Source organism: Anthonomus grandis, chromosome 19, assembly GCF_022605725.1.
Source record: "Anthonomus grandis grandis chromosome 19, icAntGran1.3, whole genome shotgun sequence".
In the NCBI taxonomy this organism is placed as follows: domain Eukaryota; kingdom Metazoa; phylum Arthropoda; class Insecta; order Coleoptera; family Curculionidae; genus Anthonomus; species Anthonomus grandis.
The window spans coordinates 141182-165558 of NC_065564.1; the positions used below are offsets into that span (position 1 = coordinate 141182).

At 31.8% G+C, this 24377-nt stretch overlaps 1 protein-coding gene across 1 annotated transcript in view; it reads right to left on the reverse strand.

The window, feature by feature from the left end:
- LOC126747662 (disco-interacting protein 2) overlaps nucleotides 1-24377 on the reverse strand; it is a 149571-nt gene that overhangs the window by 28864 nt on the left and 96330 nt on the right. The window contains exons 16-21 of the mRNA XM_050456425.1: nucleotides 14403-14543; nucleotides 14069-14351; nucleotides 10302-10462; nucleotides 10008-10239; nucleotides 7409-7548; nucleotides 2958-3209 (exon numbers count right to left, since the gene is read on the reverse strand). Coding sequence (XP_050312382.1) covers nucleotides 2958-3209; nucleotides 7409-7548; nucleotides 10008-10239; nucleotides 10302-10462; nucleotides 14069-14351; nucleotides 14403-14543 — 1209 coding nt within the window. The remainder of the gene's footprint in view (nucleotides 1-2957; nucleotides 3210-7408; nucleotides 7549-10007; nucleotides 10240-10301; nucleotides 10463-14068; nucleotides 14352-14402; nucleotides 14544-24377) is intronic.

Consider the following 24377-nt stretch of genomic DNA (forward strand, 5'->3'; position numbering starts at 1 on the left):
TGAAAATATTGATTTTTTTTTCTAATTATTCGACACAATGTCCATAATTCAAAAAATTGAACAGATACAGTTATGAAAATTTGTCCACATATTCTCTGGACAATTTGGTTGGACACCTATTTCAGCGTTTTTCAAAATTCGTACAAAATTTTGAGAAAAAAAATATTTTGAAAATATTGATTTTTTTTACTAATTATTCGACACAATGTCCATAACTCAAAAAATTAAACAGATACAATTATGAAAATTTGTCCACATATTCTCTGGACAATTTGGTTGGACACCTATTTCAGCGTTTTTCAAAATTCGTACAAGATTTTGGGAAAAAAAATATTTTTTGAAAATATTGATTTTTTTTCTAATTATTCGACACAATGTCCATAACTCAAAAAATTGAACAGGGACAATTATGAAAATTTGTCCCCATATTCTCTGGACAATTTGGTTGGACACCTATTTCAGCGTTTTTCCAAATTCATACAAAATTTTGAGAAAAAAATATTTTTTGAAAATATTGATTTTTTTTTCTAATTATTTGACACAATGTTCATAACTCAAAAAGTTGAGCAGATACAATTATGAAAATTTGTACACATATTCTCTGGACAATTTCATTGGACACCTATTTCAGCATTTTTCCAAATTCGTACAAGATTTTGAGAAAAAAAAAATTTTTTTGAAAATATTGATTTTTTTTTACTAATTATTCGACACAATGTCCATAACTCAAAAAATTGAACAGATACAATTATGAAAATTTGTCCACATATTCTCTGGACAATTTGGTTGGACACCTATTTCAGCGTTTTTCCAAATTCGTACAAAATTTTGAGAAAAAAAATATTTTTTGAAAATATTGATTTTTTTAATAATTATTCGACACAATGTCCATAACTCAAAAAATTGCACAGATACAATTATGAAAATTTGTCCACATATTCTCTGGACAATTTGGTTGGACACCTATTTCAGCATTTTTCCAAATTCGTACAAGATTTTGAGAAAAAAAATATTTTTTGAAAATATTGATTTTTTTTCTAATTATTCGACACAATGTCCATAACTCAAAAAATTGAACAGGGACAATTATGAAAATTTGTCCACATATTCTCTGGACAATTTGGTTGGACAACTATTGCAGCGTTTTTCAAAATTCGTACAAGATTTTGAAAAAAAATTTTTTTTTGAAAATATTGATTTTTTTTTCTAATTATTCGACACAAAGTCCATAACTCAAAAAATTGAGCAGATACAATTATGAAAATTTGTCCACATATTCTCTGGACAATTTGATTGGACACCTATTTCAGCGTTTTTCAAAATTCGTACAAGATTTTGAAAAAAAATTTTTTTTTGAAAATATTGATTTTTTTTTCTAATTATTCGACACAATGTCCATAACTCAAAAAATTGAGCAGATACAGTTATGAAAATTTGTCCACATATTCTCTGGACAATTTGGTTGGACACCTATTTCAGCATTTTTCCAAATTCGTACAAGATTTTGAGAAAAAAAATATTTTTTAAAAATATTGATTTTTTTTCTAATTATTCGACACAATGTTCATAACTCAAAAAATTGAACAGGGACAATTATAAAAATGTGTCCACATATTCTCTGGACAATTTGGTTGGACACCTATTTCAGCGTTTTTCAAAATTCGTACAAGATTTTGAAAAAAAAATTTTTTTTGAAAATATTGATTTTTTTTTCTAATTATTTGACACAATGTCCATAACTCAAAAAATTAAAAGAATACAGTTATGAAAATTTGTACACATATTCTCTGGACAATTTGGTTGGACACCTATTTCAGCATTTTTCCAAATTCGTACAAGATTTTGAGAAAAAAAATATTTTTTAAAAATATTGATTTTTTTTCTAATTATTCGACACAATGTTCATAACTCAAAAAATTGAGCAGATACAATTATGAAAATTTGTCCACATATTCTCTGGACAATTTGGTTGGACACCTATTTCAGCGTTTTTCAAAATTCGTACAAGATTTTGAGAAAAAAATATTTTTTGAAAATATTGATTTTTTTTTTTAATTATTCGACACAATGTCCATAACTCAAAAAATTGAGCAGATACAGTTATGAAAATTTGTCCACATATTCTCTGGACAATTTGGTTGGACACCTATTTCAGCATTTTTCCAAATTCGTACAAGATTTTGAGAAAAAAAATATTTTTTAAAAATATTGATTTTTTTTCTAATTATTCGACACAATGTTCATAACTCAAAAAATTGAACAGGGACAATTATAAAAATGTGTCCACATATTCTCTGGACAATTTGGTTGGACACCTATTTCAGCGTTTTTCAAAATTCGTACAAGATTTTGAAAAAAAAATTTTTTTTGAAAATATTGATTTTTTTTTCTAATTATTTGACACAATGTCCATAACTCAAAAAATTAAAAGAATACAGTTATGAAAATTTGTACACATATTCTCTGGACAATTTGGTTGGACACCTATTTCAGCGTTTTTCCAAATTCGTACAAAATTTTGAGAAAAAAAATATTTTTTGAAAATATTGATTTTTTTTTCTAATTATTTGACACAATGTTCATAACTCAAAAAATTGACCAGATACAATTATGAAAATTTGTCCACATATTCTCTGGACAATTTGGTTGGACACCTATTTCAGCGTTTTTTAAAAATCGTACAAAATTTTGAGGAAAAAAATATTTTTTGAAAATATTGATTTTTTTTTCTAATTATTCGACACAATGTCCATAACTCAAAAAATTGAGCAGATACAATTATGAAAATTTGTACACATATTTGTACATTTGTACACGACACAACCTCCATAACTCAAAAAATTGAATAAACACAATTATGAACATTAAGCGAACTTAAGTGCCTATTTTCCAGTTTAATATAAATTAATTAATTCAAGAATTATTCAAAAATAAATCGAAAAAATTCAAAGACTTACCGCTCCCACGTACAAACACCCGTAAAAGGCGCAGATCAGGTCCAACCCTGGGGGAAAGATCAGTGCCACATGGTCCCCGGTGTTGACGCGTCCCTTTTCCACCAACAGGTTCCCGATCCGTTCCGCCTTTTTGTGTAATTCGGAACAGGAGAGCACCTTGGCCACCGCCCCTTTACTGTTCAACAGGGTGAACAGGACGTGGTCCGAGGTACTCTGCGCCCTCCAACGGAGAATTTCGGCGATCATTTGCTGCTGAAAGTCGTCCGGTGAGTTGTTGACAAAATGGCCGCGTTAAGGTTGTTTTATGAAAATGAAGGTTTGAAAAGCTCGAGGAGATTCCCATCAGGATTGTTTTAAGGTAAAAATCAGGTCGATCGGTTCAGTAGAACTGGAGTTATGACACAAGTTACTTAAGATTGCCTTTCCCCTTGGACTTGATTCCCAAAATCCTGGATAAAAAAATTTCCGATGTATGAATTTTTATGTTTTTTTCAAGGGAAGCTTGAGAACACTCCAAAGAATCTTTTAAAACAAAAACCAATCTGATCTGAGCACTAGAAGTGGAGTTATGACCCAAGTTACCTGAAACTGTCTTTCCCCTTGGACTTGATTTCCAAAACCCTGGATAAAAAATGTTCTGATACATGGATTTTCATGTTTTTTCAAAGGAAGCTTGAGAACACTCCAAAGAATCTTTTATCACAAAAATCAATCAAATCTGACTACTAGAAGTGGAGTTATGACCCAAGGTACCTGAAACTGTCTTTCCCCTTGGACTTGATTTCCAAAATCCTGGATAAAAAAAGTTCTGACTCATGGATTTTCATGTTTTTTCAAAGGAAGCTTGAGAACACTCCAAAGAATCTTTTAAAACAAAAATCAATCCGATCTGAACACTAGAAGTGGAGTTATGACCCAAGTTACCTGAGACTGTCTTTTCCCTTGGACATGATTTCCAAAATCCTGGATAAAAAAAGTTCTGATCCATGGATTTTCATGTTTTTTCAAGGGAAGCTTAAAAACACACCAAAGAATCTTCTAACACAAAAATCAATCAAATCTCACCACTAGGAGTGGAGTTATGACCCAAGTTACCTGAAACTATCTTTCCCCTTGGACATGGTTTCCAAAATCCTGGATAAAAAAAGTTCTGATGCATGGATTTCCATAATTCTTTCAATGAAAGCTTGAAAACACTCCAAAGAATCTTTTAAAACAAAAATCAATCTGATCTGAGCACTAGAAGTGAAGTTATGACCCAAGTTACCTAAAACTGTCTTTCCCCTTGGACTTGATTTCCAAAACCCTGGATAAAAAAAATTCTGATGCATGGATTTCCATGACTCTTTCAATGAAAGCTTGAAAATACTCCAAAGAATCTTTTAAAACAAAAATCAATCAAATCTAACCACTAGAAGTGGAGTTATGGCCCAAGTTACCTGAAACTGTCTTTCCCCTTGGACTTGATTTCGAAAATCCTGGATAAAAAAAAATCTGATGCATGGATTTTCATGTTTTTTCAAAGGAAGCTTGAGAACACTCCAAAGAATCTTTTAAGACAAAAATCAATCAAATCTCACCACTAGAAGTGGAGTTATGACCCAAGTTACCTGAAACTGTCTTTCCCCTTGGACATGATTTCCAAAACCCTGGATAAAAACAGTTCTGATGCATGGATTTTCATGTTTTTTTAAGGAAAGCTTGAGAACACTCCAAAGAATCTTTTAACACAAAAATCAATCAAATCTCACCACTAGAAGTGGAGTTATGACCCAAGTTACCTGAAACTGTCTTTCCCCTTGGACTTGATTTCCAAAACCCTGGATAAAAAAAAATCTGATGCATTGATTTTAATGTTTTTTTAAGGGAAGCTTGAGAACACTCCAAAGAATCTTTTAAGACAAAAATCAATCCGATCTGAGCAGTAAAAGTGGAGTTATAACCCAAGTTACCTGAAACTGTCTTTCCCCTTGGACTTGATTTCCAAAACCCTGGATAAAAAAAGTTCTGATGCATGGATTTTCATATTTTTTTAAGGAAAGCTTGAGAACACTCCAAAGAATCTTTTAACACAAAAATCAATCAAATCTGACCACTAGAAGTGGAGTTATAACCCATGTTACCTGAAACTGTCTTTCCCCTTGGACTTGATTTTGAAAATCCTGGATAAAAAAAGTTCTAATGCACGGATTTTCATGATTCTTTCAATGAAAGCTTCAAAACACTCCAAAGAATCTTTTAACATGAAAATCAATCAAATCTCACCACTAGAAGTGGAGTTATGACCCAAGTTACCTGAAACTGTCTTTCCCCTTGGACATGATTTCCAAAACCCTGAATAAAAAAAGTTCTGATGCATGGATTTTCATGATTCTTTGAATGAACGGTTGAGAATACTTCAAAGATTTTTTTAAAACACAAATCAAGCCGATCTGATTACCGAGTTCCTGGAAAAATCACTTTAATTACCCGAAAAGAATAATTAATAATGACGAGAGAAGCAAGAGTTGTATAATAAACATTTGAAAGTGACTTCAACTGTTTAAATAATGTGTGAAAGAATACCTGGAAGTATGTAGGAAATAACTGGAAAAAACATTTGCAATGGAATCCAGAAAAACGACTTTCAACTATTTGTAAACTAACCACTTTACTGTACCTAACAATTAATTATAATTTTTTGTTATTATATGTAACTTATATGCTAAATCGATGTTTTATTATTATTGTATAGAAAAACTGGAAAATTTCCAACTGGAAGAAAAACAAATGACTGAAAATTTCAATATATAACCTCCAACTGCCCAAAACAAAAAATTCAAAACGACTCCTTGGACTATGTACAAAAATTACATTAATGGCTTATAACCAATAACAAATAACCTGAATGGTCTGGAAAAATTACTTCAATTGTCTGGATTTTCATGATTTGGTCCATGAAAGCAAAAAAACATTCCAAAGAATATTTTAAAACAAAAACTAGGCCGATCTGAGTACTAGAAGTGGAGTTATGACCCAAGTTACCTGAGACAATCTTTGCCCTTGGACATAGTTTCCTGAATTCTGGATAAAAAAAGTTCTGATTCATGGATTTTCATGTTTTTTCAAGGGAAGCTTGGGAACACTCCAAAGAATCTTTTAAGACAAAAATCAATCCGATCTGAGCACTAGAAGTGTAGTTATGACCCAAGTTACCTCAGACTGTCTTTCCCCTTGGACATGATTTCTAAAATCCTGGATAAAAAAAGTTCTGATTCATGGATTTTCAACTTTTTTCAAGGGAAGCTTGAGAACACTCCAAAGAATCTTTTAAAACAAAAATCAATCAAATCTCACCACTAGAAGTGGAGTTATGACACAAGTTACCTGAAACTGTCTTTCCCCTAGGACTTGATTTCCAAAATCCTGAATAAAAAAAGTTCTGATGCATGGATTTTTATGTTTTTTCAAGGGAAGCTTAAGAACATTCCAAAGAAACTTTTAAGACCAAAACCAACCCGATCTGACCACTAGAAGTGTAGTTATGACCCAAGTTACCTGAAACTGTCTTTCCCCTTGGACATAGTTTCCAAAACCCTGGATAAAAAAAATTTCTGATGCATGGATTTTCCTGTTTTTTCAAGGGAAGCTTAAGAACACTCCATAGAATCTTCAAACACAAAAATCAATCAAATCTCACCACTAGAAGTGGAGTTATGACCCAAGTTACCTAAAACTGTCTTTCCCCTTGGACATGATTTCCAAAACCCTGGATAAAAACAGTTCTGATGCATGGATTTCCATCGTTTTTTCAACGAAAGCTTGAGAACACTCCAAAGAATCTTTTAACACAAAAATCAATCAAATCTCATCACTAGAAGTGGAGTTATGACCCAAGTTACCTGAAACTGTCTTTCCCCTTGGACTTGATTTCCAAAACCCTGGATAAAAAAAGTTCTGATGCATGGATTTTCATGATTCTTTCAATGAAAGCTTAAAAACACTCCAAAGAATCTTTTAAAACCAAAATCAATCTGATCTGAGCACTAGAAGTGGAGTTATGACCCAAGTTACCTGACTCAAGTTTCTTCACTCCTACCCTACCCTATTCTTCCTGGACTTGGCTTGCAAAAACCCGCATTACAACGCTTCCAGTAAATGGATTTTCATGATTTTTCAAGCAGAAGCTTTAGAACACCCCAAAGAATCTTTTTAAACAAAAATCAACCCAATCGGAGCACTAGAAGTCGAGTTACAACCCGAGTACCTGCAACCCCCCATCCGTTTAAACACACCTTTCAAAACTCACTAAATGCACGAGTTTCCTTCACTTATTTCCCATTTTCACTTACATCCCTTACAGGACCGTCATAAATCAAACCGACATTTTCATAAAACAACGTAGTATTTCTCAACCAAGCAACTTCGGTTCCCTCAAATCAAAGAGAGAGAGACAGGGATACTCCACTCACCTTCTTGGAGGACTCTCCGTCCTCCTCGACGAGGAGGCCTCCCACCTCGCGACCTTGAGCGCTCGCCAACCGGTTGCCCTGCACCAAATTGCCCACGATCACGCTCGCGGGCCCCACGTCTGAAACACAGGAGTCGCTTGCTGAAACGTACAGAAGGACGCGTAGGTCACTCAAAAGCTGCTCAAGCTCGTTTTTGTTTTTTTTTGTCTTTTGTTTTTTTAGTCGTGGCGCGGCGTGAAACAATAGTGGTGGGGGTTGTTAGAGGAAGAGGGTTAGTAAATTGGAAAAAAAAAATAAACCAACCGTCACCGCCCTTTATTAAGAGAGATATGGATAGAGAGAGAAAGTGAACGTGTGAGTCGTATAAGTGCCATTTTTTCAAAATCTGATGCACGGATTTTCATGATTTTTTCAATAAAAGGTTCAGAATACTTCAAGGAATCTTTTAAAGCAAAAATCAGGCTGATCTGAGCACTAGAAGTGAAGTTATGATTCTAGGTACCTCGGACAGTCTTCCCTCCCGAACATGTTTTCCAAAAACTTAAATAAAAAAAGTTGTAATGCACGGATTTTCACGATTTCTTCAATAGATGCTTCAGGATTTTCATGATTTCTTCAACAAAACCTTCAGAACACCCCAAAGAACCTTTAAAAGCAAAAATCAATGAAATCCGAGCATTAGAACCGAAGTTATCAGCCAATGAAGTTTGCACCTATACGACTCGATTAAGAGAGATATATAGAGAGATAAAAAGTAAACGTGTGAGTCGTATAAGTGCCATTTTTTCAAAATCTGATGCACGGATTTTCACGATTTTTTCAATAAAGGCTTCAGAATACTTCAAAGAATCTTTTAAAACAAAAATCATGCTGATCTGAGCACTAGAACTGGAATTATGACTCTAGGTACCTTGGACAGTCTTTCCTCCCGAACATGTTTTCCAAAAAGTTAAATAAAAAAAGTTCTAATGCAAGGATTTTCATGATTTCTTCAACAAAACCTTCAGAACACCCCAAAGAACCTTTAAAAGCAAAAATCAATGAAATCCGAGCATTAGAACCGAAGTTATCAGCTAATGAAGTTTGCACCTATACGACTCGTTTAAGAGAGATATATAGAGAGAGAAAAAGTGAACAAGTGAGTCGTATAAGCGCCATTTTTTCAAAATCTGATGCACGGATTTTCACGATTTTTTCAATAAATGGTTCAGAATACTTCAAAGAATCTTTTAAAACAAAAATCATGCTGATCTGAGCACTAGAACTGGAATTATGACTCTAGGTACCTCGGACAGTCTTTCCTCCCGAACATGTTTTCCAAAAAGTTAAATAAAAAAAGTTCTAAGGCAAGGATTTTCATGATTTCTTCAGTAGAAGCTTCAGAACACCCCAAAGAACCTTTTAAAGCAAAAACCAATCAAATCCGAGCATTAGAACCGAAGTTATCAGCTAATGAAGTTTGCACCTATCCGACTCGTTTAAGAGAGATATATAGAGAGAGAAAAAGTGAACAAGTGAGTCGTATAAGCGTCATTTTTTCAAAATCTGATGTATGGATTTTCATGATTTTTTCAATAGAAGCTTCAGAATACTTCAAAGAATCATTTAAAACAAAAATCATGCCGATCTGAGAACTAGAAGTGAAGTTATGACTCTAGGTACCTCACAGTCCTTCCTCCCGAACATGTTTTCCAAAAACTTAAATAAAAAAAGTTCTAATGCAAGGATTTTCATGATTTCTCCAGTAGAAGCTTCAGAATATCCCAAAGAACCTTCTAAAGCAAAAATCAATCAAATCCGAGCATTAGAACAGAAGTTATCAGCTAATGAAGTTTGCACCTATACGACTCGATTAAGAGAGATAAAAAGTGAACAAGTGAGTCGTATAAGCGCCATTTTTTTCAAAATCTGACGTATGGATTTTCACGATTTTTTCAATAAAAGCTTCAGAATACTTCAAAGAATCTTTTAAAACAAAAATCATGCCGATCTGAGAACTAGAAGTGAAGTTATGACTCTAGGTACCTCACAGTCCTTCCTCCCGAACATGTTTTCCAAAAACTTAAATAAAAAAAGTTCTAATGCACGGATTTTCACGATTTCTTCAATAGAAGCTTCAGAACACCCCAAAGAACCTTTTAAAGCAAAAATCAATTAAATTCGAGCACTAGAACCGAAGTTATCAGCCAATGAAGTTAGCACCTATACGACTCGATTAAGAGAGATATATAGAGAGATAAAAAGTTAACGTGTGAGTCGTATAAGTGCCATTTTTTCAAAATCTGATGCACGGATTTTCACGATTTCTTCAATAAAAGATTCAGAATACTTCAAAGAATCTTTTAAAGCAAAAATCATGCCGATCTGAGCAGTAGAAATGAAGTTATGACTCTAGGTACCTCGAACAATCTTCCCTCCCGAACATGTTTTCCAAAAACTTAAATAAAAAAAGTTCTAATGCAAGGATTCTCATAATTTCTTCAACAAAACCTTCAGAACACCCCAAAGAACCTTTTAAAGCAAAAATCAATCAAATCCGAGCATTAGAACCGAAGTTACCGACCGTTAAAGTTTACACTTATACGACTCGCCGAATTACCTGAATGCACCTCCCGCGGCTTGGGTAAATTGGTCACGCAGGTATGGGGGCACATAAGAACGTTCGCGGGATGCAGGGCCCCCTCCAAAAAGCGACGTTTCGTCTCGGACAAGTGGATGCCCCCCAGCGGGGTCTTCGGTAAATAATTGGGGGGCACCAGGGCCAAACAGTAGATGCCCACCTGATGGATCGAGTCTACCGCCTGTAGGACCCGCGACATCCACTGGAACGACTAAAAAATCATTGGGGGAATTTACTATATAGTAGTACCGCGAGAGAGAGAGAGAGACTTACTTCCTCCTCGCTACAGTCCGGACGTTGTTCCGCTATGACGCAGATGCGTTCGTCCCTTAACACTCGTATACTAAAGACGGCGATTCGCCCCCGATAAATGAACTTCATCGGTTCCACAGCCAGAACGGTCGCGATTATGTCGTCCGCGTTATGTTTTCTTCCTGAAAAGTGAAAGAGACATTAATGGATAAAGAGAGACAGCAAAGGGATATGGGGAGCAGAAGGTGGTTGTTAACCTTAACTTTGATATGCTGTTAACAGTTTTTGCCTTTTGAATGTGAGCTGCATAAGCCTGGATAAAAAAGGTTCTGGTGAATGGATCTTGATGATTTCTTCGATGAAGTTGAAGAACATTTCAATGAACCTTTTAAAACAAAAATGAAGTCGATCTGAGCAGTAGAAGTGAAGTTATGAACCAAGGTACCTGAGAGCGTCTTTCCCCTTGGACAAGATTTCCAAAAACCTGGATAAAAAAAGTTCTGATTTATGGATTTTCATGATTTTTTCAATGGAAGCTTAGGAACATTCCAAAGAAACTTTTAAAACAAAAATGAAGCCGATCCGACCACCAGAAATGAAGTTATGACCTAAGGTACCTGGGACTATGTTTCCCCTCGGACAAGATTTCCAAAAACCTGGATAAAAAAAGTTCTGATTTATGGATTTTCATGATTTTTTCAATGGAAGCTTAAGAACATTCCAAAGAATCTTTTAAAACAAAAATGAAGCCGATCCGACCACCAGAAATGAAGTTATAACCTAAGGTACCTGGGACTATGTTTCCCCTTGGACAAGATTTCCAAAAACCTGGATAAAAAAAGTTCTGAATCATGGATATTTATGATTTTTTCAATCGAAGCTTAAGAACATTCCAAAGAATCTTTTAAAACAAAAATGAAGCCGATCTGACCACGAGAAATGAAGTTATGACCTAAGGTACCTGGGACTATGTTTCTCCTTGGACAAGATTTCCAAAAACCTGGATAAAAAAAGGTCTGATTTATGGATTTTTATGATTTTTTTAATGGAAGCTTAAGAACATTCCAAAGAAACTTTTAAGACCAAAAACAACTCGCTCTGAGCACTAGAAGTGTAGTTATGACCCAAGGTACCTCAGACTGCTTTTCCCCTTGGACATGATTTCCAAAAACCTGAATAAAAAAAGTTCTGATGCATGGATTTTGGTGATTTTTTCAACGAAAGCTTAAGAACATTCCAAAGAATTCCCTAACTATACAAATAAATCCAATCCTACCCCTCAAATTCCTGGAACAACCATTTTAAAATTGCCCGGAAGGAATTAAAAAAAAAATGGTTAGATTTCCAGGACAATCATTTATAAGGGCGAGAAGAGCAATAGCTGGACGTCTAATAATCTGGAAAAATGTTCGCAATGGCATCCAGAGCCTGGAAAACAAACAAAAAACAAACAAAAACCGACTTTGAGTGCATATGGCCCTAATGGCTGGACCGAATGACTCCCTGAACTATGTCGAAAAATTACACAAAATGTCTGGAAAAATGACTTCAATTTCCTGGAAGGAATAAACAGTGCTCTTTTCGATGTTGAAAAATGACTTCCACTACCCGCAATTGGAAAAATCTGAGCATTAGAAGTGAATTTATGACCCAAGTTACCTGAGAGTGTCTCTCCCCTTGGACATGATTTCCAAAATCCTGGATACAAAATTTTGTGGTGTATGGATGTTTAGGATTTTTTCAGTGGAAGCTTAAGAACATTCCAAAGAATCTTTTAAAGCAAAAATCAACCCGATCTGAGCACTAGAAGTGGAGTTATGAGCCAAGTTACCTCAGACTGTCTTTCCCCTTGGACATGATTTCCAAAATCCTGGATAAAAAATTTTGTGGTGTATGGATGTTTAGGACTTTTTCAGTGGAAGCTTAAGAACATTCCAAAGAATCTTTTAAAGCAAAAATCAAACCGATCTGAGAACTAGAAGTGGAGTTATGAGCCAAGTTACCTCAGACTGTCTTTCCCCTTGGACATGATTTCCAAAATCCTGGATAAAAAAGGTTCTGGTACATGGATTTTGATTATTTTTTCAGTGGAAGCTTAGGAACATTCCAAGGAATCTTCTAAAGCAAAAATCAAGCCGATCTGAGCACTAGAAGTGGAGTTATGGGCCAAGTTACCTCAGACTGTCTTTCCCCTTGGACATGATTTCCAAAATCCTGGATAAAAAAGATTCTGGTGTATGGATTTTCACAATTTTTTTAGTGGAAGCTTAAGAACATTCCACAGAATCTTTTAAAGCAAAAATCAACCCGATCTGAATACTAGAAGTGAAGTTATGACTCAAGTTACCAGAGACTGTAAGTGGAGTTATGACCCAAGATATCTGACACTGTTTTCCCTTTAGAACATGATTTTCAAAATCCTGGATAAAAATAGTTCTGGTGTATGGATCTTCACGATTTTTTCTGTGGAAGCTTAAGAACATTGCAAAGAATCTTTTAAAGCAAAAATCAACCCGATCTCGGCACTAGAAGTGGAGTTATGACCCAAGTTACCTCAGACTGTCTTTCCCCTTGGACATGATTTCCTAAATCCTGGATAAAAAAAGTTCTGATGCATGGATTTTCATGATTTTTTCAGTGGAAGTTTAGGAACATTTCACAAAATCTTTTAAAGCAAAAATCAACCGGATCTGACTACCAGAAGTGAAGTTATGACCCAAGTTACCTAAGACTGTCTTCCCTTTTGAACATGATTTCCAAAATCCTGGATAAAAAAGATTCTGGTGTATGGATTTTCACAATTTTTTTAGTGGAAGCTTAAGAACATTCCACAGAATCTTTTAAAGCAAAAATCAACCCGATCTGAGCACTAGAAGTGGAGTTATGAGCCAAGTTACCTTAGACTGTCTTTCCCCTTGGACATGAGTTCCATAATCCTGGATAAAAAAAGGTTCTGGTGCATGGATTTTCATGATTTTTTCAATGGAAGTTTAGGAACATTTTACAAAATCTTTTAAAGCAAAAATCAACCCGATCTGACCACTAGAAGTGAAGTTATGACTCAAGTTACCAGAGACTGTCAGTAGAGTTATGACCTAAGATAACCGACACTATCTTTCCTTTTGAACAAGATTTCGAAAATCCTGGATAAAAATAGTTCTGGTGTATGGATCTTCACGATTTTTTCTGTGGAAGCTTAAGAACATTGCAAAGAATCTTTTAAAGCAAAAATCAACCCGATCTCGGCACTAGAAGTGGAGTTATGACCCAAGGTACCTCAGACTGTCTTTCCTCTTGACATGATTTCCAAGAACCTGGATCCAAACGTTTCTGATGCATGGATTTCGATGATTTTTTCGGTGAAAGTTGAAGAACGTTTCACAGAATTTTTTAAAACAAAAATCAACCCGATCCAATCACCAGAAGTGAAGCTATGACCCAAGTTACCTAAAAACCGACTTCCTTTAGTCGGCTTTCTAATTGAGGAGGGTTCATGCAAAGCAGACACGTCCATGTTTTTGCAAACGTGAGAAAAAGACCAAAAACTGTTTTTTTTTTAAAGCGAGTTGAATTTAATTTTTTTGAATTTATGCATGACACATGTTCTTTGGTCAAAAACTCTTCAAAGCCTGCCCTGGAAATCATACCAAAGAATTACAAAATGCGAAAAAAGTCTGCTGCTTTTCCACTCATCAATTGTGTTCGCTAGTCTTGGATGTTTAAATGTAACTACTAACTACAAGGTACCAACCGGTACGACATTTAAAAAAAATGATTTAATAACGAACCCGTAACAGTCATCAGTCCGTCCCTGGAGCCGCAAACGAAAACGAGTCCGCCGGGTCCCAAGAACCCGAGCAGTCCGCTCCTGGTGTACTCGGCGTCGGAAATCGGCTTCCCGTCGCCTCCCAGCGGTACCACCTTGAACGTGCTGTTGCTCAGTCCCGGCAGGCCCCAGTACTGCGCCCCCGTCGCCCCCGAATTCACGCAGATCTCGCCCACCTCGTCGGTTTTACACAGGTACGACGGACCCTCCATTTTCACCACCACAATCACGCAACCGGGCATAACCTGGAAAAAAGGGAGGTGAGACGGAGGAAATGCGAGTTTGCGCCTCCTCACCTGTCCGCAATCCTGGAGGGTGAGCGAGGTGAGACTGTTCTCCTGGTCCACCCGTACCACCCCGTAGCTGAGGCCCTGCATCGATAAGACCCCGCGACCGGTGGCGTTTACTCCGCCCCGGCCTGGTCTTCGTACCGACACCTGCGCGCATAAAAATCAGGAAATTTCACTAAAGAATTTCTGGATATTTAGACTTGGAAAGTATATAATTAGCCCTCCCTTAGCTAGCTTTATTTATTCATATCTCCTTTCTGCTTCTGTACGCTTTATAATAGTATAAATGTAACTAGAAGTAAGTAAAACTAGCTTGTTTGTTGGTGGAATTGCTAAGTGTACGTCTCTTTTTGTACGACTGTGGTCATTTGGATTCATTCTCTAGTGTGGTAAGAGTTATTGTCGCACTCAATTGTCTAACCGGATTAATGTGTGAAGTAAATACTTTAAAAACTATTTATTCGGGACTAAAACTGCTAGTTTAAGTGCTGCTTTAATACAGCTGTCGCGAAACTGTACAACTACGTTTCAGCGTATAGAAAAAGTGAAATAAATTCCCCAATTTCCCACTGATTTTTATGAAAATTACCTCTAAAAAAAGGATTTTTAATTTAGAACAAAAAATGTCTCTATAAAAATTTTGAAAAATTGAAAATTTTTAGAGTAAAATTAAATATGAAAAAAAATTACAAGATTATAAGATTCAGAAGTGGGAAAACTGGAATACATTCCCTAATTTTCAACCGATTTCAATGGGAATTAGTTCTATGGAAAAGGTTTTAAATTTGGAACAAAAAGTGTATCTATAAAAATTTTGAAAAACCAAAAATTTTCAGAGTAAAAATTAAATATGAAAAATGTGTCAAATTATTAAGACTCCCAAGTAGAAAAACTGGCATAAATCCCCTAATTTCCGACTGATTTCCATGAAAATTAGTTCTGTGGAAAGGCTTTTTAATTTGGAACAAAAAGTGTATGTATAAAAATTTTGAAAAATTGAAAATTTTTAGAGTAAAATTAAATATGAAAAAAAATTACAAGATTATAAGATTCAGAAGTGGGAAAACTGGAATACATTCCCTAATTTCCAACCGATTTCAATGGGAATTAGTTCTATGGAAAGGGTTTTAAATTTGGAACAAAAAGTGTCTCTATAAAAATTTTGAAAAACTAAACATTTTCGGAGTAAAAATTAAATATGAAAAATGTGTCAAATTATTAAGACTCCCAAGTAGAAAAACTAGAATAAATGCCCTAATTCCCAACTGATGTCCATGAAAATTAGTTCTATGGAAAGGGTTTTAGATTTGGAACAAAAAGTGTATCTATAAAAATTTTGAAAAACCAAAAATTTTCAGAGTAAAAATTAAATATGAAAAATGTGTTAAATTATTAAGACTCCCAAGTAGAAAAACTGGAATAAATCCCTTAATTCCCAACTGATTTCCATAAAAATTAGTTCTATGGAAAGGGTTTTTAATTTGGAACAAAAAGTGTATCTATAAAAATTTTGAAAAACCAAAAATTTTCAGAATAAAATTAAATATGAAAAAAAAATGACAAGATTATAAGATTCAGAAGTGGGAAAACTGGAATACATTCCCTAATTTCCAACCGATTTCCATGAAAATTAGTTCTATGGAAAGGGTTTTTAATTTGGAACAAAAAGTGTCTCTATAAAAATTTTGAAAAACCAAAAATTTTCAGAGTAAAAATTAAATATATAAAATGTGTCAAATTATTAAGACTCCCAAGTAGAAAAACTGGAATAAATCCCCTAATTCCCAACTGATTTCCATGAAAATTAGTTCTATGGAAAGGGTTTTAAATTTGGAACAAAAAGTGTATCTATAAAAATTTTGAAAAACCAAAAATTTTCAGAGTAAAATTAAATATTAAAAAATGTGAGAAAATTATAAGATTCAGAAGTGGGAAAACTGGAATAAATTCCCTAATTTCCAACCGATTTCCATGAAAATTAGCTCCATGGAAAGGCTTTTTAATTTGGAACAAAAAGTGTCTTTATAAAAATTATGAAAAACTTAAAATTTTCAGAGTAATAATCAATTAAAAAAACTGGAATAATTCCCCCAATTTCTCACCGATTCTCATAAAAATTAGCTCTATAAAAACGGTTTTTTTCCATAAACCAGTATAGAATATAATTCGTGTGGCTATATAGGCTCATCCCGAAACCGGTGCGATAAGAGTTATTGTCGCACTCAGCAGATCTATGAATTTGGGTACCTAGAAATGACTCCCCAGATGCCAAATTTTACCACTTTTTATTTTTAAAAAATGCTATTACTACATAACTACATCTTTGAAGTGCCATTTAATGTTTATTTCAATAATTTATCTTAAATAGCTGAGAAGTTATGAAGCTTTCACCGGTCCAGTGATAATTTGATAATTCGCGTCCCTGATCGCTTTGGATATTAATTAATTATTATTATTATTATTTCTCTTGCCGGGAAATTCAAAATTTTTAAATTCTTCGATAGGAATGTGCTATAGCCGACTATACAGCTACATAGCCACATCGTTTCAGTGCCAACTGCTATTTATTTCGATTATTTAACTTGAATAGCTGAGAAGCTATGAGGCTTTTTCTAATCCAATTTTTATTTGAAATGGATACAAAAATTGACATTTTCCTTTAAAAAATTCAACCAGAAAAATGCCCGGAAAAAGGAACGGAAACATGCTTTGATTGCCTGGAATATTGCCCTAATTTTTCACCGATTTTCATGAAAATTTAGAACAAAAGGTGTATCTATAAGAATGTGGAAAAACTGGAATAAATTCCTGAATTTTCCACCGATTTCCATGAAAATTAGTTCCATAGAAAGGATTTTTAATTTAGAACAAAAAGTGTATCCATAAAAATTTTTAAAAACTGAAAATTTTTAGAGTAAAAATTAAATATTAAAAAATGTGAGAAAATTATAAGATTCAGAAGTGGGAAAACTGGAATAAATTCCCTAATTTCCAACCGATTTCCATGAAAATTAGCTCCATGGAAAGGGTTTTTAATTTAGAACAAAAAGTGTGTCTATAAAAATTTTCAAAAATTGAAAATTTTTAGAGTAAAAATTAAATATGAAAAAATGTGAGAAAAATATAAGATTCAGAAGTGGGAAAACTGGAATAACTTCCCTAATTTCCAACCGATTTCCATGAAAATTAGCTCCATAGAAAGGGTTTTTAATTTAGAACAAAAAGTGTGTCTATAAAAATTTTGAAAAACTGAACATCTTCAGAGTAATAATTAAATATGAAAAAATGTGCCAATTTAATAAAATTACCAAGTCGAAAAACTGGAATAAATTCCTGAATTTTCCACCGATTTCCATGAAAGTTAGCTCCATGGAAAGGGTTTTTAATTTAGAACAAAAAGTGTGTCTATAAAAATTTTGAAAAACTGAACATCTTCAGAGTAATAATTAAATATGAAAAAATGTGACAATTCAATAAAATTATCAAGTCGAAAAACTGGAATAAATTCCTTAATTTTCCACTGATTTCTATGAAAATTAGCTCCGTGGACAGGATTTTTAATTTAGAACAAAAAGTGTCTCTATAAAATTTTTGGAAAATTGAAAATTTTCAGAGTAATATGAATTAAATATGAAAAAATGTGCAAACTTAATAAAATCATGAAGTCGAAAAACTGGAATAAATTCCTTAATTTTCCACCGATTTCCATGAAAATTAGCTCCATGGAAAGGATTTTTAATTTAGAACAAAAAGTGTGTCTATGAATATTTTGGAAAACTGAACATCTTCAGAGTAATAATTAAATATGAAAAAATGTGCCAATTTAATAAAATTAACAAGTCGAAAAACTGGAATAAATTCCTTAATTTTCCACTGATTTCTATGAAAATTAGCTCCGTGGAAAGGATTTTTAATTTAGAACAAAAAGTGTCTCTATAAAATTTTTGGAAAATTGAAAATTTTCAGAGTAATATGAATTAAATATGAAAAAATGTGCAAACTTAATAAAATCATGAAGTCGAAAAACTGGAATAAATTCCTTAATTTTCCACCGATTTCCATGAAAATTAGCTCCATGGAAAGGATTTTTAATTTAGAACAAAAAGTGTGTCTATGAATATTTTGGAAAACTGAACATCTTCAGAGTAATAATTAAATATGAAAAAATGTGCCAATTTAATAAAATTAACAAGTCGAAAAACTGGAATAAATTCCTTAATTTTCCACTGATTTCTATGAAAATTAGCTCCGTGGAAAGGATTTTTAATTTAGAACAAAAAGTGTCTCTATAAAATTTTTGGAAAATTGAAAATTTTCAGAGTAATATGAATTAAATATGAAAAAATGTGCAAACTTAATAAAATCATGAAGTCGAAAAACTGGAATAAATTCCTTAATTTTCCACCGATTTCCATGAAAATTAGCTCCATGGAAAGGATTTTTAATTTAGAACAAAAAGTGTGTCTATGAATATTTTGGAAAACTGAACATCTTCAGAGTAATAATTAAATATGAAAAATATGCCAATTCAATAAAATTATCAAGTCGAAAAACTGGAATAAATTCTTTAATTTTCCACCGATTTCCATGAAAATTAGCTCCATGGAAAGGATTTTTAATTTAGAACAAAAAGTGTATCTATAAAAATTTTGAAAAACTGAACATCTTCAGAGTAATAATTAAATATGAAAAAATGTGCCAATTTAATAAAATTAACAAGTCGAAAAACTGGAATAAATTCCTTAATTTTCCACTGATTTCTATGAAAATTAGCTCCGTGGAAAGGATTTTTAATTTAGAACAAAAAGTGTCTCTATAAAATTTTTGGAAAATTGAAAATTTTCAGAGTAATATGAATTAAATATGAAAAAATGTGCAAACTTAATAAAATCATGAAGTCGAAAAACTGGAATAAATTCCTTAATTTTCCACCGATTTCCATGAAAATTAGCTCCATGGAAAGGATTTTTAATTTAGAACAAAAAGTGTGTCTATGAATATTTTGGAAAACTGAACATCTTCAGAGTAATAATTAAATATGAAAAAATGTGCCAATTTAATAAAATTAACAAGTCGAAAAACTGGAATAAATTCCTTAATTTTCCACTGATTTCTATGAAAATTAGCTCCGTGGAAAGGATTTTTAATTTAGAACAAAAAGTGTCTCTATAAAATTTTTGGAAAATTGAAAATTTTCAGAGTAATATGAATTAAATATGAAAAAATGTGCAAACTTAATAAAATCATGAAGTCGAAAAACTGGAATAAATTCCTTAATTTTCCACCGATTTCCATGAAAATTAGCTCCATGGAAAGGATTTTTAATTTAGAACAAAAAGTGTGTCTATGAATATTTTGGAAAACTGAACATCTTCAGAGTAATAATTAAATATGAAAAATATGCCAATTCAATAAAATTATCAAGTCGAAAAACTGGAATAAATTCTTTAATTTTCCACCGATTTCCATGAAAATTAGCTCCATGGAAAGGATTTTTAATTTAGAACAAAAAGTGTATCTATAAAAATTTTGAAAAACTGAACATCTTCAGAGTAATAATTAAATATGAAAAAATGTGCCAATTTAATAAAATTAACAAGTCGAAAAACTGGAATAAATTCCTTAATTTTCCACTGATTTCTATGAAAATTAGCTCCGTGGAAAGGATTTTTAATTTAGAACAAAAAGTGTCTCTATAAAATTTTTGGAAAATTGAAAATTTTCAGAGTAATATGAATTAAATATGAAAAAATGTGCAAACTTAATAAAATCATGAAGTCGAAAAACTGGAATAAATTCCTTAATTTTCCACCGATTTCCATGAAAATTAGCTCCATGGAAAGGATTTTTAATTTAGAACAAAAAGTGTGTCTATGAATATTTTGGAAAACTGAACATCTTCAGAGTAATAATTAAATATGAAAAAATGTGCCAATTTAATAAAATTAACAAGTCGAAAAACTGGAATAAATTCCTTAATTTTCCACTGATTTCTATGAAAATTAGCTCCGTGGAAAGGATTTTTAATTTAGAACAAAAAGTGTCTCTATAAAATTTTTGGAAAATTGAAAATTTTCAGAGTAATATGAATTAAATATGAAAAAATGTGCAAACTTAATAAAATCATGAAGTCGAAAAACTGGAATAAATTCCTTAATTTTCCACCGATTTCCATGAAAATTAGCTCCATGGAAAGGATTTTTAATTTAGAACAAAAAGTGTGTCTATGAATATTTTGGAAAACTGAACATCTTCAGAGTAATAATTAAATATGAAAAATATGCCAATTCAATAAAATTATCAAGTCGAAAAACTGGAATAAATTCTTTAATTTTCCACCGATTTCCATGAAAATTAGCTCCATGGAAAGGATTTTTAATTTAGAACAAAAAGTGTATCTATAAAAATTTTGAAAAACTGAACATCTTCAGAGTAATAATTAAATATGAAAAAATGTGCCAATTTAATAAAATTAACAAGTCGAAAAACTGGAATAAATTCCTTAATTTTCCACTGATTTCTATGAAAATTAGCTCCGTGGAAAGGATTTTTAATTTAGAACAAAAAGTGTCTCTATAAAATTTTTGGAAAATTGAAAATTTTCAGAGTAATATGAATTAAATATGAAAAAATGTGCAAACTTAATAAAATCATGAAGTCGAAAAACTGGAATAAATTCCTTAATTTTCCACCGATTTCCATGAAAATTAGCTCCATGGAAAGGATTTTTAATTTAGAACAAAAAGTGTGTCTATGAATATTTTGGAAAACTGAACATCTTCAGAGTAATAATTAAATATGAAAAAATGTGCCAATTTAATAAAATTAACAAGTCGAAAAACTGGAATAAATTCCTTAATTTTCCACTGATTTCTATGAAAATTAGCTCCGTGGAAAGGATTTTTAATTTAGAACAAAAAGTGTCTCTATAAAATTTTTGGAAAATTGAAAATTTTCAGAGTAATATGAATTAAATATGAAAAAATGTGCAAACTTAATAAAATCATGAAGTCGAAAAACTGGAATAAATTCCTTAATTTTCCACCGATTTCCATGAAAATTAGCTCCATGGAAAGGATTTTTAATTTAGAACAAAAAGTGTGTCTATGAATATTTTGGAAAACTGAACATCTTCAGAGTAATAATTAAATATGAAAAATATGCCAATTCAATAAAATTATCAAGTCGAAAAACTGGAATAAATTCTTTAATTTTCCACCGATTTCCATGAAAATTAGCTCCATGGAAAGGATTTTTAATTTAGAACAAAAAGTGTATCTATAAAAATTTTGAAAAACTGAACATCTTCAGAGTAATCATTAAATATGAAAAAATCTGCAAATTCAATAAAATTATCAAGTCGAAAAACTGGAATAAATTCCTTAATTTCCAACCAATTTCCATGAAAATTAGCTCCATGGAAAGGATTTTTAATTTGGAACAAAAAGTGTATCTATAAAAATTTTGAAAAACTGAACATCTTCAGAGTAATAATTAAATATGAAAAAATGTGCCAATTCAATAAAATTATCAAGTCGAAAAACTGGAATAAATTCCTTAATTTTCCACCGATTTCCATGAAAATTAGCTCCATGGAAAGGATTTTTAATTTGGAACAAAAAGTGTATCTATAAAAATTTTGAAAAACTGAACATCTTCAGAGTAATAATTAAATATGAAAAAATGTGCCAATTCAATAAAATTATCAAGTCGAAAAACTGGAATAAATTCCTAAATTTTCCACCGATTTCCATGAAAATTAGCTCCATGGAAAGGATTTTTAATTTGGAACAAAAAGTGTCTTTATAAAAATTATGAAAAACTGAAAATTTTTGAGTAAAAATTAAATATGATAAAATGTGAGAAAATTATTAGATTCAGAAGTGGGAAAACTGGAATAAATTCCCTAATTTCCAACCGATTTCCATGAAAATTAGCTCCATGGAAAGGATTTTTAATTTGGAACAAAAAGTGTCTCTATAAAAATTATGAAAAATTGAAAATTTTTAGAGTAAAAATTAAATTTGAAAAAATGTGAGAAAATTATAAGATTCAGAAGTGGGAAAACTGGAATAAATTCCCTAATTTCCAACCGATTTCCATGAAAATTAGCTCCATGGAAAGGATTTTTAATTTGAAACAAAAAGTGTCTCTATAAAAATTTTCAAAAATTGAAAATTTTTAGAGTAAAAATTAAATATGAAAAAATGTGAGAAAAATATAAGATTCAGAAGTGGGAAAACTGGAATAAATTCCCTAATTTCCAACCGATTTTCATGAAAATTAGCTCCATGGAAAGGGTTTTTAATTTGGAACAAAAAGTGTCTTTATAAAAATTATGAAAAACTGAAAATTTTTGAGTAAAAATTAAATATGAAAAAATGTGAGAAAATTATAAGATTCAGAAGTGGGAAAACTGGAATAAATTCCCTAATTTCCAACCGATTTCCATGAAAATTAGCTCCATGGAAAGGGTTTTTAATTTGGAACAAAAAGTGTCTTTATAAAAATTATGAAAAACTGAAAATTTTTGAGTAAAAATTAAATATGAAAAAATGTGAGAAAATTTTAAGATTCAGAAGTGGGAAAACTGGAATAAATTCCCTAATTTCCAACCGATTTCCATGAAAATTAGCGCAATGGAAAGGGTTTTTAATTTGGAACAAAAAGTGTTTCTATAAAAATTTTGAAAAACTGAACATCTTCAGAGTAATAATTAAATATGAAAAAATGTGCCAATTCAATAAAATTATCAAGTCGATAAACTGGAATAAATTCCTTAATTTTCCACCGATTTCCATGAAAATTAGCTCCATGGAAAGGGTTTTTAGTTTAGAACAAAAAGTGTATCTATAAAAATTTTGAAAAACTGAACATCTTCAGAGTAATAATTAAATATGAAAAAATGTGCCAATTCAATAAAATTATCAAGTCGAAAAACTGGAATAAATTCCTTAATTTTCCACCGATTTCCATGAAAATTAGCTCCATGGAAAGGATTTTTAATTTGGAACAAAAAGTGTATCTATAAAAATTTTGAAAAACTGAACATCTTCAGAGTAATAATTAAATATGAAAAAATGTGCCAATTCAATAAAATTATCAAGTCGAAAAACTGGAATAAATTCCTAAATTTTCCACCGATTTCCATGAAAATTAGCTCCATGGAAAGGATTTTTAATTTGGAACAAAAAGTGTCTTTATAAAAATTATGAAAAACTGAAAATTTTTGAGTAAAAATTAAATATGATAAAATGTGAGAAAATTATTAGATTCAGAAGTGGGAAAACTGGAATAAATTCCCTAATTTCCAACCGATTTCCATGAAAATTAGCTCCATGGAAAGGGTTTTTAATTTGGAACAAAAAGTGTCTCTATAAAAATTATGAAAAACTGAAAATCTTTGAGTAAAAATTAAATATGAAAAAATGTGAGAAAATTATAAGATTCAGAAGTGGGAAAACTGGAATAAATTCCTTAATTTTCCACCGATTTCCATGAAAATTAGCTCCATGCAAAGGATTTCTAATTTAGAACAAAAAGTGTGTCTATGAAAATTTTGAAAAACTGAACATCTTCAGAGTAATAATTAAATATGAAAAAATGTGCCAATTCAATAAAATTACCAAGTCGAAAAACTTGAATAAATTCCTTAATTTTCAACCGATTTCCATGAAAATTAGCTCCATGGAAAGGATTTTTAATTTAGAACAAAAAGTGTATCTATAAAAATTTTGAAAAACTAAATATCTTCAGAGTAATAATTCAATATGAAAAAATGTGCCAATTCAATAAAATTATCAAGTAGAAAAACTGGCATAAATTCCCTAATCTTCCACCGATTTCCATGAAAATTAGCTCCATGGAAAGGGTTTTTAATTTAGAACAAAAAGTGTGTCTATAAAAATTTTAAAAAACTGAAAATTTTTAGAGCAAAAAATTAAATACGAAAAAATGTGTCAAATTCAAATTAACGAGTTG